Source organism: Scylla paramamosain, chromosome 4 (genome assembly GCF_035594125.1).
Source record: "Scylla paramamosain isolate STU-SP2022 chromosome 4, ASM3559412v1, whole genome shotgun sequence".
NCBI lineage: Eukaryota > Metazoa > Arthropoda > Malacostraca > Decapoda > Portunidae > Scylla > Scylla paramamosain.
The window spans coordinates 8683429-8700000 of record NC_087154.1 but is presented as its reverse complement, the minus strand read 5'-3'; the positions used below and the strand labels follow the sequence as shown (position 1 = coordinate 8700000).

The following is a 16572-nucleotide window of genomic DNA, read 5'->3' as shown; positions in this document are numbered from 1 at the left end:
CTGAACATTGTTGGACAAGTTTTAAGCTACTCGATGTTGTCACTCCTTAATCAATTTTGTTGTCAACACTTTTAAGTTGGGTACCATTTAAAATATACTTTGCTTTCTCGTTTCTGTACCCTATGTGAAGCACTTTGCACTTATTTGCATTAAAATTCATTTGCCAGGTTTGCCCCCATTCTGTCAATTTATCTAGATTTTTCTGCATTACTTGTTCGTTAGAGACTACGGAATTCGCTATTTTGGTGTCGTCAACAAAGGGAGAGAGAGAGAGAGAGAGAGAGAGAGAGAGAGAGAGAGAGAGAGAGAGAGAGAGAGAGAGTACTGTAGTGATGGAAGTAAACAGTTAAGGTAATGGGCAACCTATCTGTGGTGACAGAAGGCAGGACAGACAGAGAATTAAATAGAAAGATGAGATAGCTTTTGCTGGGCTGACTTGGTATAAGACAGACAGCAGACAGAGAGGAGTAGACAAGCTCAGGGGAGGCCTTAATCATGCAGAGACGTCATACTGGTCGACCTTAATGAAGAAAAGAATGAAATCTGGCAGTAGACAAGACGTTCTCCCTCGTCAGCATACTACGAGTTACCAGTTGAGCGGTGGACGGCGTGACGCAAGGATGAGCAGTGAGGCGCTCTTCCCTTCCCTCGGGGCACTGGAACATGTGCTGACGGTCGCAGGAGTCTTGGCAGTGTCCAAGATCCTCCTGCAGCTGCTGTGGAGTCTGGGCAGCGGCGTGAGGGTGCACTTCTGGTCGCGGTTATGGAAGAAGCGGCTAGTGGAAGACTACGGGCGGTGGGCAGGTAATGTACCAGTGCGTGGTGAGTGGTGCCCTGCCCCTGTCCCTTGGTAACAGCAAGCAAACTCGAGTTAGGCCTAACTCGCTTGGATACGCTGAGGCGCTTGTAGATGTCCAGTACCTTAAGAATGTGAATTTTCCTTGGGTATATTTTACTCGGAAACCTGTTTTCAAAAATAATTTTATTGAAAAAAAAAAATTATAAGACGGTGTTTCTTAATTTGGGATGTTGGTATCCACAGGTGAGCTGCAGAAATAAATTCCGTAGTGGGAAGTGCTGTATAGCGTCAGTATTTTTTTTATTCTTAAATCTTATACTTATTTTCAAGTGTGTTAAAGCATTTATCATGATGGTAATGAAAAGACCTAACTGCAGGAGTGTTGAGCTCAAGAAAGAAACGCGCCTATAAGATATAGTACTCAATACATAATTGTTTATTGGTTCTTTTTTCTTTATGTAAAAAGCGTGACGCTTGGAGTCACACATCATAACCATAAAATTCATCTCCTTATAACACTGAAAGACGAAGCTCTTTTAAATACAGCATAGATCATTCACTTTTGTGTCTAATGGTGTTCTCGCTCTCGCTTAGACAAAATTTGGAAATTTATAATTGCAGAAAGTCTTATGCTGTGATTTGTGCATGCATAAGATTCTGAATTTTGCGTGTACTTTCATGTAAGCTTTGTTGGTCCATATTAGCAAGGAAATTTCAGCTTCATCGGCTAATTATATCCATAGTTGGTATGAGGGATTTGCGCACGCGCATTGCCAGTCTAGGCATGTTTATTTATCTATGTCTATCTATCTACTTAAGTAAGTACGTATTTATCTGTCTATCTATCTACCTATCAGTTTCTTTCTTTATTTATTTGTTTATCATTTATTTATTGTTTGCTCGCCTGTTTATTTGCCAATATGATATTTCCCTGGACTCCAATCCAGCAAGCCACTCTCTTCGCCACTCTCACCTGTGTTCGGCGGTCCCAGGATTGCCGCATGATTGCTCAAAGTTCCTTTACAAGTGTGTGGACACAGCCTTGGGGATCCTGAAGGGGCCTGAGACACTAAGCCTTGCGTGTCCGCAGTGGTGACGGGCAGCACTGATGGCATCGGGAAGGAGTACGCCAAGGAGCTGGCCAGGAGGGGCATGAACCTGGTCCTCGTCTCGCGCACCATGGAGAAGCTGCACAAGGTCTCGGCGGAAATTGGTAAACAAACATGCAAACTTTTCTGGTGACAGATGGCGCGCTTGACAATTGTGTTTAGCATTTTTTTATTTCTAAGACCTTGGATTTTATTTGTTATTACTTTTCAAAATTGCTCTGCCTGAAATTGAATGTGTTTTCGTTATGAAGTCTTGCTTCCTGTGTCGTCATCTTGCCATACGCAAGAACAGCTAGCAATGACAGGATGTGGTATAATTCACTGACGGAACACTCAGGTGTTTGTCAAGGTGCTTGCCAGGTGTACACAGTAGGAAGTTTGGCCAGAAGAGGAACATTTGAGTTTGTGATTGGCGGCTGATGTTGACTAAAGTATGTACTGTGTGGGTGAGTTGTGGTTTGCATTGTGTGCCGCAGTGCGGGAGTTCGGCGTGCAGACGGAGGTGATACAGGCTGACTTCAGTGGCGGCCGTCCCATCTATGAAGACATCGCCAAGGGCCTGCAGGGCAAGGAGATTGGGATCCTGGGTGAGTTTTGTCCTTGGCTGCTACGCACGGCAGTACGAGTATGTAGTTACCTTATACAGACAGATGATAGATATGCAAGAATATCCTGTTAGTCTCGAGACTGTATTCTTCTCCCACCACAGTGAACAACGTCGGGGTCTTGCTGTCTGAACCCCAGGAGTTCGGGGACGTGTCTGAGAAGGACATCTGGAGCCACATCAACGTCAACGTGGCCTCGGTGCCCGCCATGACCAAGCTGGTGCTGCCGGGCATGCTGAGGCGAGGCCGCGGTGCAATAGTCAACGTATCCTCCATCACCTCACTATGTCCTGTCCCCATGATCGGCATCTACTCGGCCACCAAGGTGCGTCCCCGTGACTAGCGGCTCCTCAGACATCCAGCCACTCTCTGCTCTCCTTGTAGAACACAGCAGTTGTACAGCAGTTGCACAGTTCAAGGAACAGGCAGTAGACACCTGCCGAAACGATAATTACTCCCAGTGAGGTCTAAAGCACTGTTCAGGAGGTGCTGTGAACTTATCATTAAACCCAGCTGTGACCTCACTGAACGTTTCCCTTTGTGTCTCACAACACAAGGGGGCAGTCACAGCCTGCCCTCTAAAGACAACTCTCTTCCTCCACACAAAACTACAAGCACCTAATAACACACACACCCGTCACTCAAAAAGTTTAAAATCATCATGGCGACTCCTACACCAGCCTCGGAGTCCCCATCTGGGGAGGGGACCATAAATGTCCCCAGGTCGGACTGCCTTTCTGTCGACGACCCTAAGTATCTTGACACCCCCCTCAACTTTTTCTTCATTAACTTCTGCAACATTCGCGGTCTAAGATCTAATTTTCAATTTATAGAATACCACCTCTCCTCTTCTAAACCACATCTTCTTTTCCTCACAGGAACTCAGGTGCCTGAGGCAACTGACAGTAGCCCCTTTTCTGTTTCCTCCTACTTTCTCTATCCTCATTTTCGATCCAAAGCTGGATGTTGCGTTTATGTGCGCAATGACTTAACCTGCTCTCGTGCCCATGCTCTTGAATCTTCCGAGTTTTCCACCATCTGGCTACGACTACAGAGTCACTCTCATACTAAATTTATCTGTGCTGTATACCTCTCACCTAACTCCTCTGACTATAAGAAATTCTTTCACTACTTAGCTTCTAAAGTGGAGCATATTTTGACCCTCTTCCCTTTTGCGGAGATCTCCATTCTTGGAGACTTCAATGTTCACCACCAGCTTTGGCTTTCCTCTCCCTTCATTGACCATCCTGGTGAACTAGCCTACAACTTTGCTATCCTCCACGACCTAGAGCAATTGGTGCAACACCCTACTCGTATTCCTGACCGTCTTGGAGGTGCGCCCAACATTCTTGACCTTTTCCTAACCTCTAATCCTTCATCTTATGCTGTCACCCTTTCTTCTCCGTTGGGCTCCTCCGATCTCAATCTCATATCTTTATCTTGTCCTATCGTTCCAATACCTCCTCAGGATCCCACTAAACGAAGGTGCCTCTGGCGTTTTGCCTCTGTTAATTGGGGGGACCTGAGGAGGTATTTTGCTGATTTTCCTTGGAATGACTACTGCTTCCGTGTCAGAGACCCGTCTTTGTGTGCTGAGCGCATAACAGAGGTGATAGTGTCTGGCATGGAGGCGTACATTCCTCACTCTTTTTCTCGTCCTGAACCTTCTAAACCTTGGTTTAACACAGCTTGTTCTCGTGCTATACATGATAGAGAGGTGGCCCACAAAAGGTACTTAAGCCTTCCATCACCAGAATCTCATGCACTTTATATTTCTGCCCGGAAACGTGCCAAGTCTGTTCTCCAACTAACCAAAAACTCCTTCATTAACAGAAAATGTCAAAACCTTTCAAGATCTAACTCCCCTCGTGACTTCTGGCATCTAGCCAAAAATATTTCCAATAACTTTGTTTCTTCTTCTTTCCCTCCTCCATTTCAACCAGATGGCACCACTGCTATCACATCTATTTCTAAAGCTGAACTCTTCGTTCAAACCTTTGCTAAAAACTCTACCTTGGACGATTCTGGGCTTGTTCCTCCCTCTCCTCCACCCTCTGACTACCTCATGCCACCTATTAAAATTCTTCGCAATGATGTTTTCCATGCCTTCGCTGGCCTAAACCCTCGGAAGGCTTATGGACCTGATGGAGTCCCTCCTATTGTTCTCTGAAACTGTGCCTCCGTCCTTGCACCTTGCCTAGTCAAACTCTTTCAGCTCTGTCTGTCAACATCTACCTTTTCTTCTTGCTGGAAGTTTGCCTACATTCAACCTGTTCCTAAAAATGGTGATCGTTCTAATCCCTCAAACTATCGTCCTATTGCTTTAATTTCCTGCCTATCTAAAGTTTTTGAATCTATCCTCAACAGGAAGATTCTTAAACATCTATCACTTCACAACCTTCTATCTGATCGCCAGTATGGGTTCCGTCAAGGCCGTTCTACTGGTGATCTTCTGGCTTTCCTTACTGAGTCTTGGTCATCCTCTTTTAGAGATTTTGGTGAAACTTTTGCTGTTGCCTTGGACATATCAAAAGCTTTTGATAGAGTCTGGCACAAAGCTTTGATTTCCAAACTACCCTCCTAAGTTTTCTATCCTTCTCTCTGTAACTTCATCTCAAGTTTCCTTTCTGACCGTTCTATTGCTGCTGTGGTAGACGGTCACTGTTCTTCTCCTAAATCTATTAACAGTGGTGTTCCTCAGGGTTCTGTCCTGTCACCCACTCTCTTCTTATTATTCATTAATGATCTTCTAAACCAAACTTCTTGTCCTATCCACTCGTACGCTGATGATACCACCCTGCACTTTTCCACGTCTTTTCATAGACGTCCAACCCTTCAGGAGGTAAACATATCACGCAGGGAAGCCACAGAACGCCTGACTTCTGATCTTTCTAAAATTTCTGATTGGGGCAGAGCAAACTTGGTATTGTTCAATGCCTCAAAAACTCAATTCCTCCATCTATCAACTCGACACAACCTTCCAGACAACTATCCCCTCTTCTTCAATGACACTCAACTGTCCCCCTCTTCTACACTGAACATCCTCGGTCTGTCCTTTACTTATAATCTGAACTGGAAACTTCACATCTCATCTCTAGCTAAAACAGCCTCGATGAAGTTAGATGTTCTGAGACGTCTCCGCCAGTTTTTCTCACCCCCCCCAGCTGCTAACTCTGTACAAGGGCCTTATCCGTCCATGTATGGAGTATGCTTTACATGTCTGGGCGGGTTCCACTCATACTGCTCTTCTAGACAGGGTGGAATCAAAAGCTTTTCGTCTCATCAACTCTCCTCTAACCGACTATCTTCAGCCTCTCTCTCACCGCCGCAATGTTGCATATCTAGCTATCTTCTACCGCTATTTTCATGCTAACTGCTCTTCTGATCTTGCTAACTGCATGCCTCCCCTCCTTCCGCGGCCTCGCTGCACAAGACTTTCTTCTTTCTCTCACCCCTATTCTGTCCACCTCTCCAACGCAAGAGTTAATCAGTATTCTCAATCATTCATCCCTTTCTCTGGTAAACTCTGGAACTCCCTGCCTGCTTCTGTATTTCCACCTTCCTATGACTTGAATTCCTTCAAGAGGGAGGTTTCAAGACACTTATTCATCAATTTTTGACCACTGCTTTGACCCTTTTATGGGACTGGCATTTCAGTGGGTATATTTTTTATTGGATTTTTTTTGCCCTTGGCCAGTGTCCTTCCTACATAAAAAAAAAAAAAAATAAAATAAAAATATATATATATATATATATATATATATATATATATATATATATATATATATATATATATATATATATATATATATATATATATATATATATATATATATATATATATATATATATATATATATATATATATATATATGCGTTTTATAAATAGTCCGAACCATACAATGTAGAACCATCCAGTATATAGAAAACAGAATAATCTTCTTGAATGTTCCTCCACAGGCATTCGTGGACTTCTTCTCCCGCGCGCTGCAGTGTGAGTACCGCAACTCAGGCATCACCGTGCAGACTCTCATCCCCGGTTATGTCTCCACGAACATGACCAAGTACTGTGACCTCGTCCATAAGCCCGGTGAGTACCTTGCCTAAGACAGTCCCGCCGCCTCTGCTTCATCTCCCTTCTTCACGTTACTTAGCGCCAGAAGCGAAACCGTCTGCCTCCGTCGCCAGCTTACAGTTATTAGTGTGAAACTTGTCTCTGGAGGTTAGCATGAATATTACTCTAACATATGAAATTACAGAATGACTCACCTTGTTAACGTAGAAGCCTCCGAATACTACAAAGAAGCCAGCAGCTCATTAGACAGGAGATATTCATAAATAGACCAGGCAGATACAATCCCGTATGTGTGGTAGAATTTAATCTAAGGAATATTGACTGGAGCCTGGTGATGGGTAACAGTGAAGCAGAGAAATTTCTCAATGTAATTCAAGACAATTTTTAAAACAAGTAATCTTGGAACCCACAAGGGGGCATACTATTCTAGATTTAATTCCGACAAACGGGGGGGGAAGCAATCACACAGGTGGAGGTTGGAGGACAATTAGGTAGCAGTGACTATCGTGAAATTAGATACAGACTGAATTGGGAGAAAGCATCTATAAGCAAAAACATTACAAGACACCTGACTTTAGGAGAGCAGATTTTGATGGATTAAGAAGGCTCTGTACCTCCTGGGAGCTGACTGGCAACGGAAGGAGAAGAGATGGGCAAATGAGAACCAGGACAAAGGTGAAGGAGATAAGGCAAAGTGAGGGAGGTGAAGTGAGGTGCGAAGGTGGAAGGCAGGAGCAGATGAGAAATAACTGTGTGAGCCGGGGAGGGTGGTGAGAGAAGGAGAGTCTGGTTGAGGTGCGAGGATGGGGGACAGATCATAAGAACATAAGAACATAAGAAATAAGGGAAGCTGCAAGAAGCGACCAGGCTTACACGTGGCAGTCCCTGTATGAAACACTCCTACCTATCTCCATCTGTTATCCCCATCCATAAACTTGTCTAATCTCCTCTTAAAGCTCTCTAGTGTCCTGGCACTAACTACATGATTACTGAGTCCGTTCCACTCATCTACCACTCTATTTGAGAACCAATTTTTTCCTATCTCCTTCCTAAACCTAAATTTTTCAAGCTTGAACCCGTTATTTCTTGTTCTACCTTGGTTGCTGATCCTAAGAATTTTGCTTACATCTCCCTTGTTATAACCCCTATACCACTTAAAGACTTCTATCAGGTCCCCTCTTAACCTACGTCTCTCTAGAGAATGTAAATTTAACCGCTTCAACCTCGCTTCGTAAGGAATACTCCTCATCCCCTGAATCCTTTTAGTCATTCTCCTCTGTACTGATTCTAATAGACCTATATCTTTCCTGTAATGTGGGGACCAGAACTGCACAGCGTAGTCTAGATGAGGTCTGACCAGCGCCAAGTATAACTTTAATATTACTTCCGGCCTTCTGCTTTTAACACTCCTAAAAATGAATCCTAGTACCCTATTTGCCTTGTTTCTGGCTTCTATGCACTGTTTCCCTAGACGGAGTTCAGAGCTAACTATAACTCCTAAATCTTTCTCGTACCCTGTACCTACCAGAGTTTGGGTGTTTAATGTGTACCTATTGTGTGGGTTTCCTCTACCTACGCTAAGCACTTTGCATTTATTGATATTAAATTGCATTTGCCATCTATCCGTCCATTCATTCATTCTATCTAAGTCTGTCTGCAAGGCGATGGCATCCGCTTCTGACCTAATTAATCTACCTATCTTTGTGTCATCCGCAAATTTACTAACATCGCTACTAATTCCACTATCCAAGTCATTGATATATATTAGAAATAATAATGGCCCTAATACTGATCCCTGTGGCACCCCACTAATGACATGACCCCACTCGGATTTCGAGCCGTTTATTAGCACTCTCTGTCGCCTGTTACCAAGCCATGACCCTATCCAACCTAACACCTTCCCATCTATCCCGTGCGCCCTAACCTTTCTCAGGAGCCTTTGATGGGGCACCTTGTCGAATGCTTTACTAAAGTCCAGATATAAGATATCATAACTATCACCATTATCTACTGCCTCGTACACCTTACTGTAAAAACTTAACAAGTTTGTCAGGCAGACTTCCCCTTCGTGAAGCCATGCTGTGACTGATTTATCAAGTTATGTTTGTCTAAATGTTCCCTAATGTTCCTCGCTATTATTGACTCTAACATTTTACCTACAACTGAAGTTAAGCTGACAGGTCTATAATTAGACGCTAAAGTTTTATCCCCTTTCTTAAAGATGGGTACTACATTAGCCTGCCTCCACATTACTGGTACCTCACCCGACTCCAGTGATTTCCTAAAGACAGAAACTAACGGCTCACTAATAATCTTTTTACATTCCTTCAGTACTCTGGGATATATTTCATCAGGTCCTGGTGACTTGAACTTTTTTAGCCTATCTATCTCCTGCTCCACTATCTCCCTAGTTATGGAAATATCCGTCAGCTTCTCATACTCATCTGCTCTAAACACCTGTTCACTATTTGGCATATCCTGCATGTTTTCCTGAGTGAAGACAGTTAAAAAATAATCATTCAGAAGTTTACTAATCTCCTCCCCAGAACTAACCAGCTCCCCATCTGCTGCCTTTAATGGACCTACAGTATCCTTATTTTTCGTCCTGTATACCTGATAAAATCCCTTGGGGTCCGTCTTCGCCTGGCTGGCTACCTTTAATTCATAATTGTCCTTAGCTTTCCTCGTTAACTTCCTGACTGTTCTAACTAATTCATTATACTGTGTCCTTAAAACTTCCTCACCTGCCTTTAATCTCTTATATATACTTCTCTTACGCCCTATATAATGCTTTAACCTAGCAGTCATCCATTTAGGGTCATTTTTTTGTGATCTTATTGTTTTATATGGGATATTTGCTAATTGACCTGTATGAACTTTATCTACGAAATATTTATACAATTCATCTACATTTACTTCACCTAAACCCCTCATCTCGTTCCCTACCATCCTCTCCCCTCCCTCATCAACTCGCCTCGACCTTACCTCTCTCATTTCAGCATGACCTGACATTCCAACATACTCACACCTATCTCCCCCCTTCCTCTTTCCTCCTCCCTTCTGGAGCCTCACCTCACCTCCCTCATCCTGCCTTATCTCTCTGAACTCCGTCCCTGACCTGACCTCACCCTGCATCCTTTGCCAGTCCACTCCTTGGAGGTACCTTTTTAATTCTTCAAAATCTGCTCTCCTAAAGTCAGGTATTTTACTAGTGTTTTTATTTCTAACAGTTTCTTCCCATTCTAGATTGTACCTAATTTCCCTATGGTCACTGTTACCTAGCTGTCCTCCAACCTCTACCTGCGTGACTGCTTCCTCCCTGTTAGTAAGAATTAAATCTAGAATATTATTCCCCCTTGTGGGTTCTACGACTACCTGTTTTAAAAAATTATCCTGAATTACCTTAAGGAATTCCTCTGCTTCCTTGTTACCCACAATCAGACTCCAGTCGATATTCCTAAAATTAAAATCTCCTACCACACATACCTGACTGTACCTGCCTGCTCTATTTAATTCCTGCCACAGTGAGGTGTTAATTTCCTCTGTACTGGTCGGTGGTCTGTAAACTAGCCCTAGTACTACTGACTGCGATCCTTCCTTAATATCTACCCATATCGACTCTGCTTTGTTATCTGTTTTAATTCTATTGTTCATACAGCACTGTAATGTGTCCCTAACGTATAACGCGACACCTCCTCCTCTCCTGTTTTCTCTATCTTTATAGAACATTGTATACCCATCTATCTTAACCTCTGGATTAAATACTTTTCCTGACATATCTAACCAAGTTTCAGTTAAAGCGATGATATCAAATTTCTCTACACTCGCTATTCCTCTAAGCAAGTCTATTTTATTCAGAATACTTCTACAATTTGTGTAGTAAACACTTAAGCTATTTCTCACCATCCCTAAGCTAGTTTCCTTTCTAGATTTAACTAATTTGCCCCTTGCCTTCTCCTCACTACCCCTTCTTCCCTCCAGACTAACGAAAAAAGTGCTGGAGTGCAGTTACCTCCCGCTCGAGTGTTTCGGCCAAAACACGAACACCCTGGCGTGACAAATGCACTCCATCCCTGGCGTACAAGGTGTCCCTGCCATAGAAAAGGTCCCAGTTGTCGATGAACGTCCATCCATTACTCCTACAATGATTCGCGAGCCTGCGATTCACTGTAATAGCCCTGGACAGCCACTCAGCACCAACTCCCCTCCTCGGCAAGACACCACATACCACGGGGATCCCTCCCTTCTCCCTAATCCTGTCCAAAGCCTGTCGAAACCTCCTGATAAGCTCCTCACTCCTGACCTTGCCAAGGTCATTCCCTCCCGCACTGAGAAAAACAATGGGCTTGGTCCCATCTTTTTCCAAGCACGTGTCTAGCCTATCAGCTACCTTCCCTATCCCGGCCCCCGGCAAACACACCCTCGACCTACGCTTCCTATCCCTAGCACAGAACGCACTATCTAAGTGCCTAACCTGACTATCACCAAACACAAGCACTCTACCTTGGGTCATGCCGGGATGGGTGGTGAGGTCGAGGCAAATAGAGGATGGGTGGAGATTGTATAGGGGGCCGAGATGGTGATATCAGAGGAAGTAAATGCTGATGAGTTGTATAAATATTTCGTTAATAGATAATATACAGGCCAGATTATAAATATTCCTTATAGAAAAAAAAATCACTGACGAATGATTCCAAGTGGATGACTGGTAGGTTAAAACACTACGTAGGACTGAAAAGAAGTATACATATATATATATATATATATATATATATATATATATATATATATATATATATATATATATATATATATATATATATATATATATATATATATATATATATATATATATATATATATATATATATATATATATATATATATATATATATGAGAGATTAAAGGCAGGGGAATATAATGAACTGGTTAGAACAGGAAGTTAAGATTATACAGATTCATGGATGTGGATGATAGATGGAAACAGGTAGGTATATTTCATACAGGGACTGCCACGTGTAGGCCTGATGGCTTCCTGTAGCTTCTCTTATTTTTTTTATTCTTATGTCTTTAACTTAACGAAGAAAGCTAAAAACACTTAGGAATTAAAGGTAGCTGGACAAGCGAAGACTGATCCCAAGGTACTCTATCAGGTATAAAGGGAGAAGAACAGAGAAACAATAGGTCCATTTAAAGCATCTGATGGAGAGTTAGTTCTGGGAAGAGATGGGTAAAATTCTGAACGAGTATTTTTCAACAGTTTTCACCCAGGGAAACATGCAGGAAATGCTGGATACTGATTTGATTTCTAGAGCAGAAGAGAATGAGAAGCTGATAGATATTTCCATAACTAAAGAGATAGTGGAAAAGAAGATAGACTGAAAAAGATTAAGTCACCGGAACCAGACGAAGTATATCCCAGAGTACTTAAGGAATGTAAAGAGGTGAACCGCTAGTTACTGTCTTTAGAAAATCACTAGATTCAGGAGAGGTACCGGTGATGTGGAGGCAAGCGAATGTAGTATCCATCTTTAAGAAAAGAGATAAAGCATTTATGTCTAATTATAGACCTGTCGGCTTAACTTCATTTGTAGATAAAATAATGGTGTCAGGAATAGCGAGAAACATTAGGGAGGAGCATTTATACAAGCATAACTTGATAAATCAGTCACAGCATGGCTTCACGAAAGAGAAGTCCTGCCTTACGAACTTGTTGAGTTTTTACAGTAAAGTTTACAAGACATCGGATAATGGGAATACTTATGACATCCTATACTTGGACCTTAGGAAGGCCTTCGACAAGGTACCCCATTAAAGGCTCTTGAGAAAGGTTAGGGTGCATGGAATAGATGGGAAGGTGTTAGGCAGGATAAGGTCGTGGTTAGGCGACAGGCGAGAGAGTTGTATCAGGATTAATTTTTTGGAGTGTTAAAAGTAGAAGTCTCAAAGTAATATTAAAGTTATATTTGGCGCTGGTCAGACCCCATCTAGATTATGCTGTGCAGTTCTGGTCCCCATATTACAGAAGGGATATAGGTCTATTAGAATTAGTACAAAGGAGAATGACTAAAAGGATACAGAATATTCGTTACGAAACGAGACTGAAGGCTTTAAATTTACATTCCTTAGAGAGGTGTAGGTTAGGAGGGGACCTGATAGAGGTTTTTAAGTGGTATAGGGGATATAACAAGAGTGACGTAAACAAAATTTTCAGGATCAGGAATTAGGATAGAACAAGAAATGACGGGTTCAAGCTTAAAAAAGCTAGTGAGAAAGAGATAAGAAGGAATTGGTTCTCAAAGAGTGGTACATGAATGGAAAGAGTTCAGTAATCAGGTTGTTAGTGATGAGTCATAAATGAGCTTTAAAAGAAGATTAGACACATTTGTAGATGGGGATGATAGGTGAAAATAGGTAGATATATTTCATACAGCGATTGCCACGTGTAGGCCTGATGGTTTCTTGCAGCTTCCTTTATTTTATTTTGTTCTTAAAACATGAGCCTCGGCGCCGTCACTTCAGTGCAATGTTTAAAGACGGGGAAAGAACCCAGGTTATTTCTTGGAAGATGCTTTCCTGTTCCGAAAAACAGTGCTGCCACATAAGAAAAATAACACTAATAATGAGTACCTGAAGGACCTTATTGTTTGGGATACATGTATATCTGATACACCGTGAAGAACTTGTGGCCACGAATTCCAAGTGCATCATTCGTTCTTCGGTCTTGAGTATCACAAGACTTGCTCGTGCCAGCCTTGTAGACTTGAGCTATTAAACGATTTATCAACTCACATTATTGTCTGAATGTGATCGATATTTAACACTAATTGTTGAGAGTTATGTCTGATTTATTTATGTGAAGCAAATCTGGTAATGAAGGAGCTATAATGCAAGTACAGCCGTAGGCATCAGACGCAGGCTATTTGCAAATTCTACGCAAAAACAGGTACATATTTGGTCCAGGGTGTGTGTGCATGTATGTGTGTGCGTGTGTGTGTGTGTGTGTGTGTGTGTGTGTGTGTGTGTGTGTGTGTGTGTGTGTGTGTGTGTGTGTTCGCCACCTTTATTTTCAGGATGAACTTTGTGGAACTTCTCTTTGCTTATCTGTTCTATCTTACACCTTCGTTCAGTACCGCAGTTATTCGCATTTGTGCAACGCTTCCTCCTCCAGGCGTGTTCATCCCCATCGCCTCGACCTACGCCTCTAGCGCCATAAACACCCTGGGCTACGCGCGCCACACCACGGGCTACTGGGCTCACAGCTTGCAGGTGGGTGTGTGCTAAGCCAGAATGGTTGTACAGAAATGCGTGCCAAATGGAGAACAAAAATATAAATAGTTCAGTTCACTTTTTTTAATAAGATAAGCAACGAGGAGGCTGTTTGAAGACAAGAAACACGAGAATTAGTGAAATTCAACTCCTGAGACTCAAGTGATGACTGTCTTCCCTTCAGTGCCTTCTCTTAAGAGATCCTACAATAAGTACCTAACAGTGCCTCACTTCCCCTTACAGGCTTACTTCCTGAACTGCTTGGACCACCGGCTCTCGATACCTATGCTCTGGATGTGGCATAAAATACAACAGGAGGCAATGAAAAAGAAACTGAAATAAAATGGCAAGGCGGAAAGAGGCGCTCCTGAGTTTGCGTGTATTGGTTATTTTATGTAGAGGTAGATGGTAAGGTTTTTCACTTGATATTGCCTGTGCGAATATACCTATTGTGGTCTATATAGCAAACAGTGCTCGGAATCCACACTTGAAAAACAAGAATAATAAATAAATAAGTAAATAAATAAATAAATAAACAAATATATATATATATATATATATATATATATATATATATATATATATATATATATATATATATATATATATATATATATATATATATATATATATATATATATATATATATATATATATATTATTTTTTGACTTGGTGAAATATCAAATACTGCTGGAGTGTCATCGGCGCCTGCTGGATGATCATCAGTAGCGTGAAGAGTTTCCTTCTCAGGAGTTGTGTTTTCCAGATCGTTTGTGTTGTGGACTGCGCGTTAGGTATCTTCTACGTGTGCATACCTGTGTTGATGCTAAGAAATTAATACCTATTTTGAGGAGTTTCCTGTTTTATAACTTCTCCCTTGAATCTTATGTTAGTAGTGATTGTTTAGACTTCGTTAAATAGTGCGATATTAAGTGTACTTAATACTTACGATAGCTTGCTGAGAATTTATACTCATAAGAAACTTTAAATCCTGTATGTGCACTGAAGTGTTTGAATATTACAATAACTTGAATAATTTCAGTTATTTTATATATATATTTTTAGTTAACTTTATGCATGTCATTGATGACTGATTGACTTGTGTGACAATTTACATTATTATAATTAGTTTATTGCATGTTATTCATAATTGATTACTGGTGCGACCTCTGTGTATATCATTGTTACCGCGTGGAGCATCCTCATGCCTCTCGTGTTGATGTTTTCTTAGTGCCTTGATAATCTATTTAGTTCAGTTTTCTTATTATTGTTTTATGTTTCGTTCTGTGTGTGGACGTTTACCTTTTGGTAATCAATGATGATCTGGTGTTTGATCTTTTTTTTTTCTTATATGCATGATAATTAAGATACTTTTACTTGGTAATAAATTACAAAGTGTTAGGTGCTTTTAGAGTATCCCATGGACATCGCGCACTTTCCCGCTCACTATTTTGACAATTTAGAAAATAAAACAGAGAGAAATGAGCTGCTACGTGCGACCCATAACCGGGAGAAGAGAAGGACAGCACCTTACATACACGTCGGCGGTACTATAAAGCTGCTTTCACAGGAATGTATTTGTGCGCGTTCCACGCAAGCAAAGAAACACCCCAATTTTTTGTCATCCTCCAACTGCCAATTGTAGCCTGCTAAGATGTTGGCTTATGTGCCTGTTTGGCGTCGTGCGCGCGTGTCCAGTGTAAGGTCCCGTAAAACTGCTACAATATTTAAAACGCATTTCCGAACTCACAAAAACCGCTCTAGTGAAAGGTCCCTCATGGTTACAACGTGTAGACGTTGTCCTGTTCTCCTGGTTATGGTGTTCTAAACCAGACCTCTTTCGGCTAAAGATTTATCTCGCCATCGGATCGATTTCTTAGTGTTCCTATGAAATGCCTGAGAAAGAGAGAGGGGGGGGGAAGGGAGCATGACATATTTGAAAAGTAAACTTGTCTCATTGTAGAATTATCTGTTTTTTTTTTTTTTCATGCTTCATTGGTGCTGGCTATTACTGCTGGTGTTATTTTTTTTTTATAAATCACCCAGTCATGAGAATCACGTGCCTCGACTCGTAATTGCCAACCCTTCCAATACGGGAGACGCTGAAACCACTAACGCACCACACACCCAATTCTTTTTCTTGCTAAAGTAGGACAGTAATTGTCTGTTCATCACTAAATTAAAAACCATTTCTACCTGAGTGAGAACAAACAACGTACATGATAAGCAAGGATCTTTTCACCGTGTGTGTGTGTGTGTGTGTGTGTGTGTGTGTGTGTTATTAGTTATAAAATAGCATTCTGTCATAGAATGATGGTAATTGTTAAATAAAAAAAATAAATAACTGTTCTCTGGTGGCGTGACGCTTTCCAGAGCCGAGTGAGTTGAGACAGTCGCCTGTCTGGTCGAGAGAGAGAATTCCACCAATGGGCGAGGTCGGGAAGGGACCGAGGATGTCAGTCAGTGTTGCCAAATTGTCAATAATTTCTGGAGATCTGAAATTTTGATCTTTTGTCAGAATTTAAGAAATTAGTCACTGTAAAATCTGAAATTTTAACCTGAGAGAGAGAGAGAGAGAGAGAGAGAGAGAGAGAGAGAGAGAGAGAGAGAGAGAGAGAGAGAGACCAAAACAGAGTCAACAGTTTTAACATTTAACCTCTCAGGTGTATTTCCCAGGCCTGCACAAGGAACTTTTCATCTCTTTTACAATCATT

General features: G+C 41.7%; 1 protein-coding gene across 9 annotated transcripts in view; it reads left to right on the top strand.

Moving 5' to 3' along the window:
* LOC135099700 (inactive hydroxysteroid dehydrogenase-like protein 1) overlaps positions 1–15259 on the top strand; it is an 18243-nt gene extending 2984 nt beyond the window's left edge. For 4 of the 9 annotated variants that reach the window (XM_064002126.1, XM_064002129.1, XM_064002125.1 and 1 more), the window contains 7 exons: positions 502–804; positions 1890–2012; positions 2385–2495; positions 2618–2838; positions 6474–6603; positions 13760–13857; positions 14101–15259. In XM_064002126.1, coding sequence (XP_063858196.1) covers positions 525–804; positions 1890–2012; positions 2385–2495; positions 2618–2838; positions 6474–6603; positions 13760–13857; positions 14101–14199 — 1062 coding nt within the window. In that variant the 5' untranslated portion in view covers positions 502–524 and the 3' untranslated portion in view covers positions 14200–15259. Of the gene's footprint in view, positions 805–1889; positions 2013–2384; positions 2496–2617; positions 2839–6473; positions 6604–13759; positions 13858–14100 lie in introns of all 9 variants that reach the window. The other 5 variants (XM_064002132.1, XM_064002131.1, XM_064002130.1 and 2 more) reach the window with 3 other exon arrangements.
* The last annotated feature ends 1313 nt before the right edge of the window (positions 15260–16572 follow it).